The 21,289-nt window shown below is 40.2% G+C and overlaps 1 protein-coding gene across 1 annotated transcript; it reads left to right on the top strand.

Moving 5' to 3' along the window:
* Nucleotides 1–564: 564 nt before the first annotated feature.
* On the top strand, nucleotides 565–21,210 carry pkn3 (protein kinase N3). The gene is made up of 22 exons (XM_041959777.1): nucleotides 565–805; nucleotides 4,054–4,327; nucleotides 7,836–8,005; nucleotides 8,770–8,893; nucleotides 9,428–9,579; nucleotides 11,010–11,229; nucleotides 11,395–11,577; nucleotides 12,800–12,909; nucleotides 14,727–14,870; nucleotides 14,984–15,059; nucleotides 15,755–15,914; nucleotides 16,440–16,530; nucleotides 16,794–16,855; nucleotides 17,163–17,232; nucleotides 17,445–17,536; nucleotides 17,858–18,034; nucleotides 18,130–18,192; nucleotides 18,273–18,349; nucleotides 18,651–18,793; nucleotides 19,571–19,678; nucleotides 19,820–19,900; nucleotides 20,258–21,210. Exons 1-22 carry the CDS (start codon nucleotides 785–787, stop codon nucleotides 20,456–20,458), a joined length of 2,799 nt encoding a protein of 932 aa, XP_041815711.1. The 5' UTR covers nucleotides 565–784; the 3' UTR covers nucleotides 20,459–21,210.
* Nucleotides 21,211–21,289: the final 79 nt, after the last annotated feature.

Raw genomic sequence — 21,289 nt, 5'->3', positions numbered from 1 at the left:
AAGACCAAAACACACTTTTTTCTGTGCGTGGCATGCCCACAGTACAACAAACATTAGACAACATTTCCAACCCCACCTACTCTCTGTGTGTGGCTGGATGGAATGGCAAGCAGTTGAAGTGTTTATAGCAAGTTTCCCAGTGGGCTTCTCTCAGGGACAGTGAGCCTCTGTCAGCAGGTATGCATGTTTTCCATGTCTCAGTCCACCATAGCCTACAGCAACAACTTATGTTAAACACGGATTTAATGGCATTCAGACAAGTTGCGTAAGTTACTAATAAGAGTGGTTCACTTTTAATTCTTCATTTATGATTGAAAGATTGAAACAATTTTAGATTGATATTTTACACTTTTTGGTTTATTTCACACAATTTGCTTGTTACTATCGGAGCTGTAAGTATAAATCAGAAATGGGAGGAGATCACAGGCTCGTGAACGCATCATGGGTTACCTCGGCAGGTGGACTGAATAGTCGAACGTGATTCGTTCCTGTGGCGTTCTGTCATTAACGTCTGTCGACCAATCCAGCCCCGGGCTACTGACGTCAGTTTTGCGTCGAGCCGTAGTTAAACTCAATTCAAACTTCTACAGAGATTTGTTTCCATAATGGACGCGAGCGCAGGCGAGCGCAGCGCCTGTGACCAGCTTTGACAGACGGAGAAGTTCACATGTCGCCTTCAGTTCAGCTAAGCTAGCCGTGCCGTGCCTCCTGAGGCGGTTTAAGCGACTTTCTGGCCCGAAGGAGACGCTGTGTGGATGTCCAGCACGGTACACTGACAGCCACCATGTCAGGTTTAACGCTACAGGTAAATTTAATGCCACAGGCTGCCGAATTCGTCAAATGAAATTCAGTTGTCATGAAGACGTTAGCTACCGACGTTACGCCGATAAATATTACTCGACGTTGAGTTTAGTGACGCTAGTTGCTACTTTGACAGACAGGTACTGGAATTTCCTGTTTGTCTTGTTTGCTTCTCCTCAGAGTCGTTTGGTCTTTGTCGATGTCAGACAAATAGTATTACGTTACTATAATGTTAGCTTACTATTAAACCACTCAGTTTCATTCAGAAAAGACGACCAGAGTTAAGTTAGCTCCTCCGCATGGCTTTAACCCTCCTTCAGAGTCGATGTACTGATTTTTTCCCCCTTTTTTAACAAACCTAAAAGAATTAATTTCAGTAAATCTTAGCTTGCTCATGGACTACTATTTTTAGTTTGGGAAACCGTCCAACCCCCCCTGTCTTCCTAATCGAGTTGAGTTGAGTTGAGTTTTAGCCTAAAGTTTGACATTTTGAGTCACTTGGTATTATTACAATATTTTTTAAAAACCAAATTAGTATGCATTGCCAAGGTCTAGCCTAATTAAATTAAATAATTGTCGAGCCTGGTACCATCCACTGATCTCTGTGATAAAAAGTGCTGGATACATTGTCTTTTTTAATGGGATCCAGACACCACACCAGTTCTTGACAATAAAAGTTGTACTTGTTTTGATTGGTATGAGGTGTGTCCTTTGTAGAAATGAATAGAAACCAGAAGTACCCTGCACAAAAGTCAGTCTAACTCAACGGCTGTTGGGCTCGGCTCAGGCCCATAGCAAAGCCACCTAATAGACTGGTGAGGAGTAATGATCCTGTTCTTGGTGTAGGTTAATAGTTTGTTCTGGCATCTGGGCTTTGTGTGCAGAAGGAAGATAAATGTTGGCTAAATGCCGTTAAGGCTACAGTGTGTCTGCATAATCCCATTTTAAACAAATTCAATAATATCGTCATATTTCTGAGAATTAAATGTCTTAAACATTTATTTATTTTTCCTAGCTTTTCCTGTCAAGTTGGATTTATTGTTGCTTACTATGATGTAGCCTGTCTTATGGATTCAGTTAGTGCTATTATTTTAATTATGGATTAATCCTCTGATATTTGCTTGAATACTTTAAAATCAGTTGTTCTATTATATGTCAAGATAATATCATCAAATTGCTTGTTGTTTTGTTTGACCAACAGATCTGGCTAAACAGGTCTCCAAAACCTCGAGCTATTATGAAAAGAAAAGAAAAGCCAAGACAAGCAGCAACTGAGAAGCTGGAACTATGCAGTGTTTGGTATTTTTGCTCGAAAAAAGCCTTAAATAGTTAATTGATTATGAAAACATTTGCTGATTATGTTTCTTTTAATTGATTAATTGTTTCATTTCGAATTTAATCTCATAAGGATTAGGAGTGTGTCAACTTTAGAAGATGGTGAACTATATAATAAATAGTCAATGTTTATGTCTGAAGATAACAAAACAATTCAGTGAGCTATGGAAGAACTTTATGAAGCAGCAAGCAGTTCTTGGTGCAGAGCTGACTGGCCTGCAGTGAAGTGGGACTCTGCTCTGTGTCTTATGTATCGTATGTGAATGTAATCATGTTTGAGATTAGCCGGACCTAAGAGTTGTACTGTGTACTATCTTATAAAGACATTATGGTTATTAGGGTTTTCTCTAGTTAATAAAGCAATTATACTAAGTGAATAATTAGGAAAGAAACCTGATATATAAAGCCACAAAGATCTCATCATTTGTGATAAATAAGGTGTTATTTTTTTCATCTAGAGGACATGTGATGAGTCCAAGCACAGTTAGTCCTAATTTAATCAGAGCTTTTTGATGTCGTGTTTCAGAGTCAGTCAGAAACATCTGTAACTATCTTTAATTGCACATTCCATCCAACTGTAAGGCGAACATAACTCCAGTCTGTGTACAGCTGATATATCTTAAATGAACATTTTGAATGTGCAAATGTAGTTTGAAATATCTTAATAGCTAAAACAAGTAGCTACATTTGCTTGCCTGTGTAGCTTTCCTTACTGTTTTACTGTTCCAGGGAAGTCAAAAAATTGAATTTGGCTTGTGGTGCTTGCGAAATTGAAAGATTACATTTTAAGAAAATTCAGCAGAAGTGCGTTTTTTCAGAAATGGGATTCATGGAAGTCACAAATATCAATATCACAACTGACCTGTCACTACAGGTTGATGCAAGATATCATTAATGATATAAAATGATGTATCATGACTAATGCTGAAACAATTAGTTGATTATGCAGTCAGCAATGATTTTGATGATCAATTAATCATTTTAACTGTTTCATGAAACAGAAATTACAAGTATTCCCGAGCTAGATATGAAGATTTGTTGTTTTTTGTGTTTGACATTATTTTGCATTTAATGTGTATGGGTTTGGGCAGTTGGTTGAAGAAAACAAACCATTTGAAGATGTCTCTTTGCAGTCTGACAACTTGTGATGGGCACCTTTCATTTAAGACTAAATGGTTAATCAACAGCACATTATTAAAATGATAATTAGTTTCAGCCTCAATCTTGACACAACACCTGATTTCCTGACGTTGAGACAAGGCAGATACTGTTGCTGCTGTAGGAGAACGCCAAACAGATTTTTATCCACAAGGGGGAGGCATTCTACTGTTGGTGTAACTGTCACAGCTTGCTTTAACTGGCCTTTATGAAATACTCTACTTCCTTAGCAGTCGTTTCCATTTAATCAAGTTGTTCCTGTTCTTTCTTATTTGGTTGCATCAGCCAATGGACACAACATGTGCTTAATTTCCATTTCCTTTTTGAAATTGTGGTTTTTTGTCTTGGATGTATTTTATATTTGATATATTGTTCTCTTCAGGATGGTGGGTGATGGCTGTCCTTTGTATTATAGGCAGTGGTCAATTAATCCCTCATAATGCTGGCCGCTGTAATGTAGCAGCTGCCTACATTTAAATGCTCTCCCTTTAATCCCACATTTTTGGAATCCACAGAGTGTAGGTGGATGATACTTTCGTTGCAAACTACTTGGATTTCAGGTCCTGAAATCTGTATGTAGAAAAAAACCCAATTATGAGACATAGTTGAGACAGCTAGACCCCATGATATTAATATTAGCTTGTTTTTGACAGGTGAGGTATTATAATATGTTGATATAATATGTACACACAACATGATGCATAAAAAAATAATAACCACAGTAAACAGAAATTGAAGCAGTTGTGCTGTGTCCTTCAGAGCAGTAACATGCAGGGTCTGGATGAAGGGGACATTCTCGACCCAGAGTTTCAGCAGCGTTTGGAGGATGCTCGTACTCTGCTCAGGCAGGAGATTCAGCGGGAGCTGAAGATCAAGGAGGCAGCCGAGAGAATGCGGCGGGCCGTCACAAATCGTAAGAGCGCAGCCGAGGTGGATGGCCAACTCAAGGCCTCAAGCCGCAAGCTGGAGAAGTTGCACTGGGAGCTGCAGGAGCTCAATGCCAGGTCCATGGCCACAGAGAAGGACACCACAGGTACCTAAAACAGATCGTTTGCTGGAGTGTATTTTAATAAAATGGCAACACCTGAACTTATCTTCGCATCATGGAAAGACGGAGGGATGCATTTTAAAAGAAATACCTTGAAAAGAAGTCATAAGCCTGTCCTGTCCAAAAAATGTGGTTCAGTCTGGAGCCTGATATCGTGACAATTATTGTAGACAGATTGGTATAGAATTTTGTACATACAGTGCATATGGAAAGTTTTCAGACCCTTTCAATTTCCCATGTTTTCTGTTTCGGACTCACCTTAAAATGGATTCAATTAAATTTTTCCTTATCAATCTACACACAATACTCCACAGTGACAAGGCAGAAACAGCTTTTACATTAAGTTTGCACTGAGTCCCTTCAATTAGTACTTGGTTAAAGTACCACTGGCTGCAATGCAAAGCTTGGCACACAGACACAATTGATTGTTTGTTTCTCACTCAGGTGAAACAGAATTTATAATGGAGGCACAGAGGAGGTTAAAGTAATGTTTCAGTTTGCCTGCGTCTGAGGAATAGAATATACTATTGGTGGCAGGAACAATGGCTGACATTTTTGACAGTTTCCCCCAGTAAAAGTGCACGAGTCTATTTGTTTGAGTCTTGTTTACTGTGTCACTTAGGATATACTATCCTAGAATACTATCAAATAAAATACGTAGAGGATCAGATATGCACAGATCAGTGAAATTTATTGGGCCAGGTCCAAAGTATGCCTGCGGCCATGTATGGACCCAAGAACATGCTGTGGTACACCAAATGATTTTACTATGTAGAGATGTTAAAGAAACCCTGTATCAGATGACTCAGCATGGGTTTTTTTTTTTTTTGTCATTCAAATGTTTATTTGTTTTAACATAATATCTTTACAAACATTTTCAAATGTCACAGATGTAGCGTAAACAAATTATTAGTCTGTTTAAGAAAATAAAAGGAGAAACAAACAGGATATAAAGGAAAATTAAATAATAACAATAAAAAATTGAATAAATTTTAACATGAATAAAAATAAGAATAAAACACTCATCTAACAACTTAAAGGCAGCCCCCACCCCTGGCACCCCCCATGTTTCATACACATTCAAAGCGCACTTCGACACAATTACAGGCCGAACAATACCTATCCTTCCCACCACTTAAATCCCTCTATGGTGTTACATCCCTCATGTAATCCATAAAGACATCCCATACCTGACTCGTCTTACTCGGAATACTATTAACCCTGGCGATCATCTTTTCAAAGGCAGCAGTCTCTGTCATGAGTTTAAACCACTCCACAATTTCTGGTTTATGTGGGCTCTTCCAGTTGCGTAATATGAGCCGAGCTGCAACAATAAAACCGGTTACTATTAGCCGGAGCTCTGCTTTGGTGAGGCCTGGTGGCATTAAAGCCTTATCTGCCAGCAAACATAGTTGTGGGGATTCTGGTAGAGGTCATTTAAGCCATCCCTCGAGGTTTTCCAGCACCACCTTCCAGAATGGCAGTCCCAAATGGCATGAAGGAATGTGCCCAACTCCTTCTGGCATTTCCAGCATGTATTATTAAAGGGAGTTAAACCCATTTTAAACAATTTCAGTGGTGTAAAATAATATCTATGTACAATCTTATAGTGGATGAACTTACTCCTCGCATCCCTTGTAGCCCAGCCCACGTTTGAAATCACTTCTTGCCATACACCTTCATCAATCTCACCACCAAGATCCTTCTGCCATATTAGTCTCAAGTTTTCACACATTCTTACTTGAATATTTGACATGTTTCTATAAAATAGTGAGGCGGAGTGCAGCGCATGGCAACAATTGAGAAATTCTTGGACCTTGTTTTCTCCTTTTTCTGCCCATTCTAATCCAAAAGTAGAACTCACACTACTCCTCAACTGTAAATATTTCCAGAAATCCCCATTGTCTGTTAAATCAAAATCAGCATGGGTTTTAAACTCACAAGCTAAAATAATTCTGTCACAAGTAAGAACAATGGATAAAAAAAATCTGAAAATTCAGGTCAAAAATCTGATATAGGGCCAGGGTTGTTTGCACACTTTATTTAAAAAAAATATACCTCAGAACTGCAGACATCAGTCACCTTAATGCGGCAGCATTTGAGTCATTTGTTGAAGACTGCAGCCAAACCTCCACCATGCCCATTTAATCTGGGCTGACTAAAACAATCATAAAAAGCCAATGTGTACAGAGCTGACAGTCAGCCCCTGGGTTATATTAAAAACGGAAAATCAAGCTGATTAGAAGTAGGCCTTACACAAAATTTCCTGTAGCTAATCTTGACTGGGATATTAAAAATGTCAACCGAGGTTCCGGGTCCAGTAGAACATGCATTTCATAAATAAGATGATGGAGACTAGCAGTCTGCAGTTTGGACAGTTGCCAGATGTAGTAGTGCAAGCATGATTTATACCATATGTTAGGTTAGTAGTGAGCATGTGTGTGCCGGTTTTGTTGCTGTCAGCTCTGAAAAGATGCTCAGTGAGTGGTGGCAGACAATATCTGGGGAAACAGAGTAAACCGTAAAGGTCAGATTGGGGTCATACTGCACTGATGGTTGTCCTGTGAAGTTCATCCATCTCCACAAAGGAACTCTGGATCTCATTCATAGTGACTTTTGGCTTCTTGGTTTCCTCTCTGATCAAGGCCCTTCGTCCCCAACACAATGATGGAGGCTGTCCTGCTCTTGTGCATTTTCAATGCTGCAGATTTTCTTGTATCCTTCCCCACATCTGTGCCTTGACACAATCCTGTCTCACAGGTCTATGGGGAATTCTCTTAACCTCATGGCTTGCTTTTTTCTCTGATATACACCATCAACTGTGAGACCTTATATAGACAGCTGTGTGGGCGTTTCCTGATTATGAATTCAGTCAGGCACAGGTGGAGTCCAGTCAAGTTGTAGAAGCTTCTCAAGGATCATTGATAGATGCACTAGAGCTCTAGTGTCATAACAAAGGGTCTTAATACTAAGTTAAAGGGGATATTTCAGTCCTTTATTTTCATTGTTTGCTTTGTCTATGTATAGTTTTGTATGTAGATTGATGAGGAAGAAAAGAAAAAACTTAAAAGTGAAAACTTTCCGTATGTACTGTAGATATTTGTTGTCTGTGCTCCCACCAGGTATACATTTCATCTTGACTGACAGAAAACAGCATTGGAGGAAAGCTGCATGACTTGTAGGGGGGTATTTAGCAAAGAATTTCTGGCCTAAATGCAATCTTTATTTACTCAAAAGTACGATGCTGAGGCTTTGAACACGTAGTTAACAATTTGTTTGGGCTTATGCAATATGTATATCAAGGCTTTGCTCTTTAGAGTTGCAAAAGTATATACAAAGATCTGCTGCACATGATCAGAGAGAGAGGGTGAAAGAGAGATACTTAATTATACTGTATTCCTTTCTTTTTTGGTTTTAATGTTGTGTTATTGCTAATATTAGTTTTAGTATACTGTATCTGTAAAGCCTAACCCTCCATGTGGTTATGATGCAGGTTGCTCAGAAGAAGAAGACAACCAGTCAGCAGAGTCGTGCCAGTGGGAAGAGGTCACATCACCAATAGCCAGTCGACTGAGAACCCTGAAGAAACAGCTTACCATGGAGACAAAGGTCAAACAGGGCGCCGATAACATGATCCAGACTTACAGCAACAGTTCAGTCAAGGTACAGAACACACACATACACAGAGAGAGACTCAGTCAGTTTGGTGATGATGATTTTCCATCATGGGCTGTGTATAGCAGTGAGTTGACACGGACTCGTGGTAAATTGCCGGAGCTGCAGCAGAGAGCATCTCTGATGTGTAAGAAAGGACAGAGGATTGGACAGGAGAGGGGAAGAAGAGCTGCCACAGCAGGGAGAGTAGCTAAGGACAGGGCCATTCCTCTCAGTGGATACACAACTCTACTGCCATTTAATTTAGCCATGTAAACTATGAGAGGAGTGAGTGAGGATTTATTTGTGTGTCAGCAAGATGACTTGAGTGTGGCTCAACTCATGTTGTGTGTTGGCTGTAACACAGGATAGCTGTCATTTTTGCAGGTGTGTAGAAGGTTTTATGTTTATTCGTGTCAAAAAAAAATTCCCTTCATTACAGAAAATCGGCTAAATAAAACACACACACACACACACACTGTGGTGCACAGGTTATGTTGCCATTAAATATTATATATTATTATTATGTTAAATTGAGCATCCCTCACTCGGCTTATGTGCTAGTGAGTGAGTGCTAGTTGTTTTTTTCATTAATTTGAGTACTTATGACTTTGGAACATTTCTCTAACTCTCTTGAACCAAAGCGGCAGCATTTACAATTAATTACAGTGTGCAGGTTACATTTTAACTCTTGCTAATGTTTCAGTTTTATTCATCAATTTAGCATAGCAGAAGCAATGTGTTGGTGTTTAGTTGTCCATTTTATTATCCAGGACAGGAAGATGCTATCTACAGCCCAGCAGATGTTGCAGGACAGCCGAACTAAGATTGAGCTGCTGCGCATGCAGATTGTCAAAGTCAGTCAAGCCAGAGACGAGGAGCGGGATGGCTCACCAGGCAAGTCTTACTACACATACAGTAGTTCTTCTCATCTCCAGTAGCACGCTTTATAAAATAAAATAGCCATAACTGAAAAAAATAATTGTGACAAACCCCATATAAGAGAGAGACTCTCTTATATGGGACTCTTTTAGATTAGTTTTATGTGGAATGCAAACTAAACATGAAGTACTGTAGTAAAATAAATAGTATTTTTCACTGCAGTAGACTCACATTGACAGATTGAATCACACTCAAAGTGGAGGCTATGCTATGTTCAATGCAAAATGTATCTAAATCACATGAATCTCACAATTTAACAAAGGACCTTTCAAAGACATTTAATGGTATCCATCAGTGAATGGAGTTTGCTTAACCAAAATTCACGTCAGACTTGATTGGAGAAATTGAAACATCTTGAAATCACGTTCATGTATTTCTGTATTTTGAGGTTAGGTGTGAATGTATTTTAAGCAGAAATATCTAGCAGCTTAGACAAAAAGCTCTTAAAAGGTGGTACTTTCTATATCTGACACTGTCCACCTGCCTCAGGTCAGCCTGTAGAGATGATAAGCCCTCTCGAGCTGCGGGTGGCTGAACTCATGCACCACATGAAGATTGAATCTGCCGTGGCTGAAGGCGCCAAAAATGTGGTAAGGCAGCTGAGTGGACGTAAGATCCAAGACCGCCGCATACTTGCAGAGGTGAGTACCAACTGAATAGTCCACACTACAACCAGGAATTAGTCTGGGACCTAGGATCAGACCATCTCTGTGCCTACAAGATAGAAACATCACTGCTGCAGCTAACAGGAGTCATGCTAATTAGGTTTTTTTACTTTCATTTGGAGACATTTAAATAGAGAACAATACTTATATCTGTGATCATGGGGTCTACCTGACTGCACATTGCTGCACAGATGGGGCGACGGTGGCACAGTGTTGCTGGTCTATATACTTTCATTGCAAGTAAGCTCTGTGAAAAAGGCAGCTCCTCACTTGATCATTCCAGAATTGTAGTTAGTATCACTGCTCACATCTGCTATTCATTCCATACTAAGATTTTAAAATCACAGCAGCCAATTATTTATTGAAAAACAGTTTAGCTTACAAATTTTACTTCTAGTAGCCAAAAAGGCTGCTTTCATTATTGTTTTTGCACCTCACCTGTGGAGCCCGAGACCCCAGCAAACAACAGGAAATTGTGAGACGGTTATATCAATTTCAGAATTACGGATATTGATTTAAACAGGTCTGTCCAGAAGGACAGTTTTGCGGTGCAGTGCTATATATGAAAACATATGAATACCCAAACAGTTCACAGCCATGCCAACGGAGATCAGAGGAGCTTGAATCTATTTTAAGTGTAGAGTGGGTGACATAAGCTCTGTTTCTAATCATGTAACGTTGAATCTTGCTGACTTGGATATTTCTGAAGAGTCTCTCCATATTCTTTCCCACTCTTCAGAGGGGAGTGAAACCCCTAAGTCTTGTTCCCAGTAGGGGTGAGTCTAAATGTTGAAGTTAGAGGAGTGAATCAACTGCAGACCTGACTCTTTCTGAGGCCAGTGACCTGAATTGTTTCTCTGTCTCATAGTTATAGTATTCATTGAGAAATGTCAATGTTGAATTTGTATCTCCCTCTAAAATCATCAAATGGTCAAATCTCCACATTCTCTCTTTGTGATTTGTGCGATTTCTAGATGTAGTTTGATGGAGGGCTTCCTGCAGCGTTGAAGGCTATATTGTGTCATATTGGGCAAGATGCTTAGGCAGATGCTTTGTGGACTTTCTTTGTAGTATCAGATGAAAACTTTATAATGCCATTATCAACAGAACAGGATGACACCACATAACAAAATCAGTTTGGTACTGTAGAGGCACTACTCCAGCCATTCCCAACTACCTTTATATCTATCCTTCTGTTAACCCCAGATAAGAGGATATCAGCCATTAAATGCAAGATAATACAAAAAAATATTAAATTGGTTCAACGGGCTATATTACTTAAAGAAAACCCTGCATGTGGCCCAGTGGTCAAGGGGAATATCATGTAACCAAAACCTCCCTGGTTGTCACTCTGGCTGGAGACCAGAGTCAGGCTGTGCTCTACAGAAGTGTTGTCTGTCCCTCAGGCCCAGGCACGAATGCAAGAGTCCTCTCAGAAGGTGGATTTGTTACGTCTCTCCCTGGAGAGACGTTTAAGTGAGCTGCCTCAGGACCATCCCAAACATGCTGCCATTAAGGAGGAACTAGCGTTGGGAACCTTGCCTTCCTACGGCACACCGAAGAAGCAATCCAATGCTCTGTCCTCTTCCTCTTCTTCCTCTTTCTTCAAACCAGCCAGCCTGACAGGTTGCTACAAATATATTCCAATATATATTCATTTCATTACTTTGTTAAATATCATATGATTTCTAGGACATTTGCATGTTCTTCCTCAAGCAACTTAGTGTTCCCATTAAAGTTTAAATAGTATTTTCTCAAGACTGACTTGGTGGCTGAAATGCTTTTCCTCAGGTCGGTTGGAGGTATGTTTGATGGGCTGCCAAGACCTGTTGGAGTGTGTTCCGGGCCGTGGTCGTGTGACCAGTGTCTCGGCCACTCCAGGAAGCATCTCAGATGGGAAGTCTCTGAAGGTCAGAGCCGGCCTGTCAGGACGCAGTGCAAATGGCAAGACCACCAAGGCTGATGACTTGTCCTGTAAGTCAACACTCCAACTTACACTTTATTTTACCTATTTTACCTCCCTGCAGGTAGGTCAAGCAGCTATGTGTACAGTATTTATTGATCTGCTTCATAGCCTGTTTATGGCTTGTATGAGTTTGTATGAATTCCTGTAGATGGAATCTTCTATCTGTGTGTGTTGCTCTGCCTGGGATGTTCAAGAATTATATATGTAGTCTAGATTTCTCTTCACTCAACCTGAAATGTTTATTTTTTGACAGAAAACAGAATTTTTTTTGACAGAAAACAGAAAATAGAGACCCAGATAACACAGGATTTGTATCTCTAAGCACAAAGGGCAGAAATAAAAATAGATCAGTAACACAGTTCAATTGTAGCATCTCGTCTTTGCAATATTACAATTACATCCTAAAATTCTACCCAAAAACGTGTAGATGAGGTTGTGTAGTTTTTTAATCCAAAGTAGTGTCTGAAGAACTTTCTCTCAAGCTACATACAACCCCTTGAAGATTCACCCATCAGAAGTATAGGGCAGCTCCTGTGTGAAACTGACCTCAATGGTGCTCATGAAGCTTAATCACAGCCGTTTGTTGCTGCTGCCTCAGCAAATCTGCTCAGTGCCCAGTTATAACAAGAACATTTTCTTGTTTTTACAAGATCAAATTGACATTATAACAAGATGTTTGTTATTTAATTATGATATATTTTCACATTATTGTTAGATATGAAATACAAGCACACTGCAACATTACCAAATAATTTGGTATCTAGTAGTAATAACAAAATGTCATAATGAAAAACAGTGTTGTTCAAATGTGAAAAGGATCTTGTGAAAACACCAAAAGTCTCCTGTTATAACTAGACACTGAGATATTAATATTTCTGTGAGCTCACAGTAATAACTGAAGGCAACCCAGATGAGTATTCCAATGGAATTACCTTCTCTCTTTTGTCATGTGGGATTGGATGCGGGACAGTCAGAGGACAATGTTTAAAGAGATCAAAAGAAACTGTAAAATGTATGCAACAAAAACAAGATTTTGATTTTGACTGATTGTGCTCTTAAGACACTTGACAGCCTGAAAAGAATATTATTTCTTGTTTGAGGTGTCTGTGTTCAGAATTGTCCACTCTGTATTTATGGTAGCTAGCACTGTGCTTTTCTCTTGCTAGAATAACCACACGGCCTGTTACAACCTTTATTGATATTTATTTGTACTCTGTGTTTGTGTCTCAGCGGAGGTGAGTGTTGTACTGAAGGTGGACAACAGGATAGTGGGACGCACACACTGGAGACAGCTGGGAAATGAGGCCTGGGGCCAGAGCTTCAGCATCGAACTGGAACGGGTCAGTGGCTTTCATTTCAACGAGCAACTCACATTACAACTGAGCCAGAACTGAATTTTTCAAATGGTTACTCCACTAACCTGCTTTTTAGGACGAAAACATCATTACTGAGTTACTCTCCCTTGACTGTGATATGAAACGGTCTGTATAGCAAATAGTCTTACAGTAAAAGAAAAGAATTACTTTAGATAGTCATTAAACTCAACAAGAAAGTTGTGTAATTCATCTATATCAGTGATTTTAGAACACATGTAAAGGTATTATGTTTGCAGAGTTGGACTGATTTGGCCGGGCTGATGTATCAGCTGATGTTAATTTGCTGTTGATTTATCGATATCTGCGTATGTATCGGCTGATAAGTAACAAACTGCAGGGCAGAAAAGCCAAACTAGGTTTGAGGTCATTTAGAAAGAGTTGTCACTGTTACAGAGTTTGTCCACTGAAAAACCGTGAAGTGAAAAAAACAGACAAACAAAAAACCAAATGTAATGGATCTTTACTGATGGAAGCTGACATGAATGTTTAAGTGATCATAGCAACAACCCAGCTCAGTTCAGTGTGTTTGGATGTTCTTAAATTGGACTATGGTCTATTTAACTGCATTATAACCAGGCTCAGTCTGGAAGAAAAATGTCTACAATAACTGAAAACTGTATTCTACTGAAATTGATTTTATCCTGCATTACATTAATTGATGTGTTTTGCTTTCAGTATTATATTTAAATCTCTTCCATCAGATATGCTAAAAGAATAGCCATGAAACAGCCCATTCATTTTTTCATGTTTCATATTTCAGTTCACTGATGTGGGACACTAATCAGTTGACAGTACAATAGTTGCAGTGACTTTCTTGTCTTGCTGTCTTCCTGTTAATGATAGCTTATGCCTCTATACCACTGTAGTTTGGTGTTAAACCAACCAGTGTTGCTCACCCTCTTGGATAGATAGTTTACGGCTGAATGTCATCTCAGAAAGTCCCAATGGTGAACATATATTAAGAGCCCACGAACAATAACACAGAGTCCAGACATCTTGTCCCTCACTGAATCAGAATGGCCAAGAATGTCTTTGATACGCTGTCACATCCTACGCTACTCATGTAATCCCACTGCTAATCCTCTGACATTTGCTCTAATCTGCCTTTACCCACACACCCAGCATCCCTGCTTAAGGCCTGGGTTCTGATATTGCATTGAACACCCTAGCTGTCATTGTCACCGCTGCAAGCCTTGGCATTTTAAATGGGAATTTCATGTTTGTACACAGACAGGTCAGTTTACTGGTCACGGGGAGTGCTACACACCCCAGAAAAACAGTTGTATAATGTACAATTCTGTGGCTCTGAAGGAGCTTTGTGAACTCTGAGAAAATAACCCTGGTGATGTCATAGTGATGTCATCAGGGCTATCTCATATTGTGTTGGCAGATAGTGGTAGAGTTAGAAAGAATTGGGCTTTTACTAGGCTAATGAAAACATGCTGTTGGTTGTATCCTGACCTCTGTTGCTTTCTGTTTCTCTTGTGAGTCCCACAATGTTATAAAGATATAGCTCTGAGGTACAATGTTCTAAAGGTAAAGTACTAAATCACTTCAGTAACCCTTTAAAGACGTTTGAGTTACTCTCTCAAAAACAAAAGATTTTTCAGGCAGTTGCCAGAATAAGAACGTCTCGTTTTGGTGCGACTGCAGAGGTCTTACAGTTTCTCAAGTGTAGCAGTGAGTTCAATCTCATCAACTCTTTGTCAGCTCTTTTCTGGTGCAAAATGTACTTGCTTAAATGAGGTTCTGAACATGTCTGAATATGTGTGCTGATCCAGTCCAGGGAGCTGGAAATTGCTGTCTACTGGAGGGACTGGCGAGCATTAAGCGGGGTGAAGTTCCTACGGCTGGAGGACTTCCTGGATAACCGCAAACATGGCATGTGTCTCCAGCTGGAGCCTCAGGGCGTCCTCTTCATTGAGGTTCTCACTTTCATATCCAGCCTGTTGACATTTTATTTACTGCTGTGACACCTGCATGTTTTTCTGATCGAACTAAATCATAAATCATAATCAGCTCCTCTGTTCATTTCCAGGTGACATTTATCAATCCTGTCATTGAGTGGCGCTCCAAACTCCAGAGGCAGAGGAGAATTTTCCCTAAAGAAAAAGGTACCAACATTTATTCATATTGTATTGCATTGCATCTTTATGACAGGAAGGTTATGGTGTGGATTTTAGATTTCTAGCTCTAGCATCTATATTTGTACCGACTCTTGTTGTCGCTTAAGGTCAACTGTCATTGGGTTCATTAACATAAGGGCTTTCACTATAGACACACATTAGACAATACTGTGAAAAAATTATTTAAGAATTCCATTTTAAAGCATGATACAACTGTAAATGACAGGATGAAGGTTATGACCTTTAGGTACATGATTTTGGTGTAGTTTACTATATTTGAGGAGGACACACACAACTACAAAACTGTCAGGGATGATACTTGGACCTATTTCCATTGTGTTCCTTGATGTAAAGAGGGAGGAAATGCAGGAGTCCATGTGCCCAGACAATATCATACTACCAACTACTTAATTTCATCATCAAGGCAGTCGTTCTTTGCCAAATATCCAAAAACTGATGGTTTAACCTTTCAAAGTTGTGATGGTTGCTTATTTTTTATATCCAAAGCTCACTTGGATACATTTACATTTCATCAAGCCTGAGATTGTAATTAAAACATAAGTGAATAGACTCTGATTATTTTTGTGTATCTTGTCTTTTCTCACTACTGGCATGTTGAATTGAATTGATAGCCAGTATATCCTTCAAACGGGATTTGTTTTTGTCTTCATTTCTCCTCACAGGGAAGGACTTCCTGCGTGCTGCTCAGATGAACATGAACTTTGCCACTTGGGGCCGTTTGATGATGAGCATCCTTCCTCCCTGCAGCTCGTTGGAGCCCATGAGTCCCCCATTAGCAGGCCCTCACACTGGCTCCACATCATCCATCACTTCTCCAGCAAGGTAAGGATCTGTGGTAAGTGTCTGTAGACTCTGTGGCCCTGAAACATCTCTTTGTTACATCTATGAAAGAGCGGGTACAAAAGTGAGCTATTAACTTCTTGGCTTAGCTTCCACAGTGACTTGAGGCAATTTTCCTGCTCACTCATGATATCTCAGACTAAAGAGACTGTGACTTCAATAGAGGGCTGATGGCAACATTATCACTGACCTGCATTCAGAATAAAGAGATGTAAGACAGTGGTTGTATAATAATAGTGTGTGAGGTTATAAAATGCACATTATTAAAGAATAACGGTGGTGATATTCTATATTTTTCTTATTGTCAGCAAATTCCGTCAGCTGCACAGAGAAAACCTAAAAATGTGTTTTTGTGTTAGTGTTTTTGTGTTAGTACTACTACACTTGGGGGTAGTTTCTTCATAAAGAGACAAGTAGGCAAGGGTGCATCAATGCAGCAGCACAGCCATAAGACGGCACTAAAACCAGAATAGTGGTCGTGTAATAAACTTTCTCTTGTTTTCTCAGAGAACCTGCTGTGGTGACTCTAAATTTTTCTGAAGAACAACCTGGCCGATCTCCACATCGCACAAGAAAGAACGCTAAAGACTCTCCGCTGGTAAGCAAGTCGGGTCGCCCCTTTCAGCGACGAATACTTTAACAGTGAAAAACAGTGAAACATCACTGCCAGTAAAACAAGGGGTGAATGGAGTGTGTGATGTTAAACTTTGATCTAGAGAAGTGGTTTTGTTCCAACCCTCATGTCTCTGTTGCTCTGCTCATCAAGGTTGATTTTTTTTTTATTAAAATTGAGTTTTTATGTTTGCTTTGTGTTTGAATGATTCAGCTGATGTGTCACTTTATCTCTATTGTCTGAAACAGTCTTCTGGTGAGAACAAGAGCCCAAATCCAAGGCGACAACCCTCACTGAATCCACGCCCACGGTAAGTCATACTGAGTAGGAATGAATTTCTGTTTTTGTTTGGGTTTATTTTATTTTGTTCCTAAGTGGGATGATTCTAGAATATATTTAATGTATAATATAAAACTCTGTTACCTCTGTTACCTTGGCAAAGTTCATATTTACATTAAGTAAACCACAGGACGCGGTAAAAGTTCTATATACTCTATATTGTACTGTATCATTTGTGTTATGTGTGCAGAGAAGATGTTAGACATAATTAGAAAATGGTAAAAAAAAAAACATTTTCAGATGCAAAATATTTGTGTACTTTTTTTTACTTCATGCAGCAGGGACGAAGGACTTCAGTTGGAAGACTTCAACTGCATTTCAGTTCTGGGAAGAGGTCACTTTGGAAAGGTACACATCTAGTCACACCTGTTCTACTCTGCATTATACCTGTAAAAAAACAGAAAAACACACCCACGTACTTTGTGAGAAATGAAGGTTAAGAGGTGTCCTGTTGACCTGGAGCTTGTGGACACTGACTGTACAATCACAACTTCCCAGGCCATTTCCTGTCAGCTCCTGTCTGAACTCTAGAATAAAGACCAATGTTTTCCTGATCCAAGGTGCTGCTAGCAGAGTATAAGAAGTCAGGCAAACTGTACGCCATCAAAGCCCTGAAGAAAGGAGACATTGTGACGCGTGACGAAGTTGACAGGTAAGCACTTCCTCTGCTAGTTCATTTGGAACGTTGTTATATCCTAATGGATACCAGGGGCCTGTTTCACAAAGCAAGATCAACTTAGTCTTTGGGTTACCTGTCTTCACTGAAAATAACATCAGTGATCCTCTGAAGCTATACTATACTATACTATATATATACTGGAGATGTGGAGTTTGAAAGATGTTGCCATTTACAAGGCAAGAAGGATGAATGGGTGCTGTCCAGTAGCATGATGGGAACTTTAAGAGCCATATTGTTGGAGCTGATCCGTCCCGGAGATGGTCTCTACAAATGTCTCTGTGTGTTTATGTTCAGCCTCATTTGTGAGAAGAGGATCTTTGAAGTGATCAACACCTCACAACATCCTTTCCTGGTGAACCTGTACGGCTGCTTCCAGACTGCAGACCACGTGTGCTTTGTGATGGCCTACTCCCCCGGAGGAGACCTCATGACACACATTCATACCAACATCTTCACTGAGAAACAGGCCAGGTCAGTTCACATGGCTCTCTGTAAACCAGAGTCCACTGACATGCAGTGAAAATACAGGATGTCCCTATTATTCCCATCTCTTTCTCTGTTTTAAGGTTTTATTCGTCGTGTGTGCTGCTCGGCCTTGAGTTTCTCCACCAAAACAAAATAGTTTACAGGTGAGTCCGTCTCTAGCTGCTTTCAGAAAAGTATTACTTGTTGGGCTTGTAGCATGATTTGGTTTGTGCCTGTCTGTCAGGGATCTGAAGCTGGACAATCTGCTAATGGATGCAGATGGTTTTGTCAGGATAGCAGACTTTGGCTTGTGCAAGGAAGGTAAGAAGATTACAATTTTATGCCATTTTCCAAGTAAAAGTCAAACTCTTATGTGATTTAACTTTTTACCTACAGAACATGGCAAATGCCGTTAGTGATGAAGCACTCTGTACTGTCTCTATCAGAGTGAAAAGTTCCATCATAGTTGGTAAAGAAGCGTTTATAGAAGCACTGTCAGGACACCTGTTCTTGAGATGGCAGTCAGTTTGTGTTTGTCTGTTAGAAGCACTGATTGACAGAGTGTGTAGTCACTGTGTCATGTGTCTGCAGTGATATCTAAGTAAGGCTGTTCTGTGTGCAGGTATGGGCCACGGGGATCGCACCTCAACTTTCTGTGGCACCCCAGAGTTTCTGGCCCCGGAGGTGCTGACGGACAACAACTACACTCGCAGTGTGGACTGGTGGGGGCTGGGAGTCCTCATCTATGAGATGCTGGTGGGGGAGGTCAGTATAAACATACACCAGGTGGTCACCAAACTGAACGAGGCATGGCAGGCAGCTGCCCAGGGGAGCTCCAAGGCCCCAGATTCACTGTGTGGCAGTTAGTTTTTTTTTTTTTTGTTTTGGAAATAAGTATTAAGGGCCTTGACTGATATTTTTGGACACTTGGGGGCAGATTTAGAATACAACACTGACACATGACACCTTTTTAAATTGATATGATCGATGAACTTGTTAACAAACAGTGGCATATTTACACAATGTGTTTGTGGCCACATGACGAATGTAAGTCAAATATTTACTCTCTTTAGGTTCTGTTTTGGTCTCTACCAACTCCTGACAGAAATATCTGGCTCTTAAGAAGCTAAATGCTCCACTGGCCAGCCAGCTAGTTGCTAACTTTGTCTGTCTGGCAGGTAGTGTGCAGTGTGTTTTTAAAACATTTTCACTGAGAACAGCTGCCTGCTGCGGCTGAAACCAACACTAAGTAAAGTTGTGGGCCGGACAGCTAAAGAATGAGCTGAAATTCACTATATAGCTCATTAAGCCAAGGGGAGCTGTGTGAGGGTGGGATTAGGAAGAGATCTCTTTGAGGTCAGAATGGACAGAATCTGTGCATGTGAGAGTACAACAAAGTCTGATGAGGGCTATAGACACCTTCCAAATGTTTATCCAGTGACCAGGCCAAATGCACACCCTGGTGACACCACCAGGTGATCTACCTGTACTGTGATATGACCACAGAAGTTTCAGTTTGTGCTGCTCTCTCTTGTCTGTCAGTCTCCTTTCCCAGGTGATAATGAGGAAGAGGTATTCGACAGCATCGTCAACGACGACGTGCGCTACCCTCGCTTCCTTTCTCCTGAGTCTGTGTCCCTCATTCAAAAGGTTGGCCTCCTATCAATGCTTGTGAATTCTCAGCATCACTGATTTCAGTCTACATGTGATTACAGTGCAGTTTTATAAGTAGATCTGAGGGCTGTGTATCCTGCTGTACTGACTCACTCTATGGCTCTCACTGTGTTTTAGCTGCTTCAGAAAAACCCTGAGATGAGACTCGGAGCGGGAGAGGAAGACGCCTTACAGATCAAACGACACAAATTCTTTCAGGTCATTATCCAGCCAGGCACTACTGACCACCTGCCACTGAAACTCTTCACTACAGAACATTACAAGGCTCTGACTGGCTGTTTTTAAGAGCTTTATCTCAAACCAGCATAATCTGAGATTTAGGAAAACACATAACTGATAACATTCACGATGGCTTCTGTGAAAAAGGTGATGTTAATATATAATGAAGCAGTGGAATATATTTATCGTGCACTTGCTTGAGTAACAAGGTAGCACGGCCACAGCACTGACTGCACACTGAATCCAGATCATAATGGCAGGTATTTGTCAGTTTGATCGTCTTTGTGTGATCTCACAGTGACTCCTGCTTTTCTCTAACCCACTGTCTGTTAACAGGGGATGGACTGGGAGGCTCTCCTGTCTAAAAAGGTGAAACCTCCCTTCCTGCCGGTCATCAGAGCTCCGAAGGACGTCAGTAACTTTGACGAGGAATTCACTCGCCTCAAGCCAGTCCTCACCCTCCCTCGAACGACCTGCATCCTCACTGCCGAGCAACAAGAAATCTTTGCGGACTTTGACTTCTCTTTCATGAGTTGACCAGCGGGATTTACCCTCTGTGCTGCTACACCATCGTGATAGTCAACTCCTGTTTATACCTACTTTTATTTGCCATAAAACTCGTGTGATTCAACAGAAGTTGAGAGCCTTTTCACACACTTCCACATTTCCATCTGCAGATTCCTTCAGTTACTCAGATATCCAGCAAAATCAGCCTGTCACACCTTTCACACACACTCTGACACATGCTGGGTCTGATATCACGATTGACCGTTTACTTCTTGTCATTTTTTGTCTCTGCCAAATTGATTTTGAACTATTTAATGCAGTTTTCATCATCAAGCAGAACGATCAAAAGGTTGAACATTTCCTGTTTACACTCTATGAAATGTCACAAGTGCAATGAGGTTTTGCTTGTTAGTTTTTTACAAATGGACATTGTGCCAGCGATGTTCCGAACACCAGCACTGCCCTCTCAATCCAAAGTACTACATTGTAAATATTTCTGATCTTAATGAAGAGAATTGAAGGCCAAAGCTTTGAATGTACTTTCTGCTGTTTATTGTAATCATTATACGCCTGTCTGTTCTTTTTGGGATGTAATATACTGACAATACCCACAATTGTTAATTTAAGTTCTGTCACACATATTTCTCAGTCAAAACAACTGTATTTGGATTTTTTAAATAATACTATCATGAGGATTATGCTTATATCGAACAAACCAGCCTGTATGTAAAGTGTAAACTACATGAAGGAAAATATTAATGAATAAATTTATATCTGCTGGACTTTTACTGACCAGGAAACTCTTCATGAAACATTGATTTATTGATGTATGCAGTCATTTCAAAGTAGTAAAAAACATTG

Source organism: Chelmon rostratus, chromosome 19 (genome assembly GCF_017976325.1).
Source record: "Chelmon rostratus isolate fCheRos1 chromosome 19, fCheRos1.pri, whole genome shotgun sequence".
Taxonomy (NCBI): domain Eukaryota; kingdom Metazoa; phylum Chordata; class Actinopteri; order Chaetodontiformes; family Chaetodontidae; genus Chelmon; species Chelmon rostratus.
Note: the sequence above shows the minus strand (reverse complement) of the source record. Positions and strands in the feature narration are given on the sequence as shown.

Excerpts from the sequence above, each read along its gene's own strand:
- pkn3 (XM_041959777.1), top strand. The coding sequence starts at position 785 with ATGTCAGGTTTAACGCTACAG. Across the intron at positions 8,006-8,769 it reads ACAGCAACAGTTCAGTCAAG|GACAGGAAGATGCTATCTAC; the intron begins GTACAGAACACA and ends TTTATTATCCAG. Across the intron at positions 19,901-20,257 it reads AACGACACAAATTCTTTCAG|GGGATGGACTGGGAGGCTCT; the intron begins GTCATTATCCAG and ends GTCTGTTAACAG.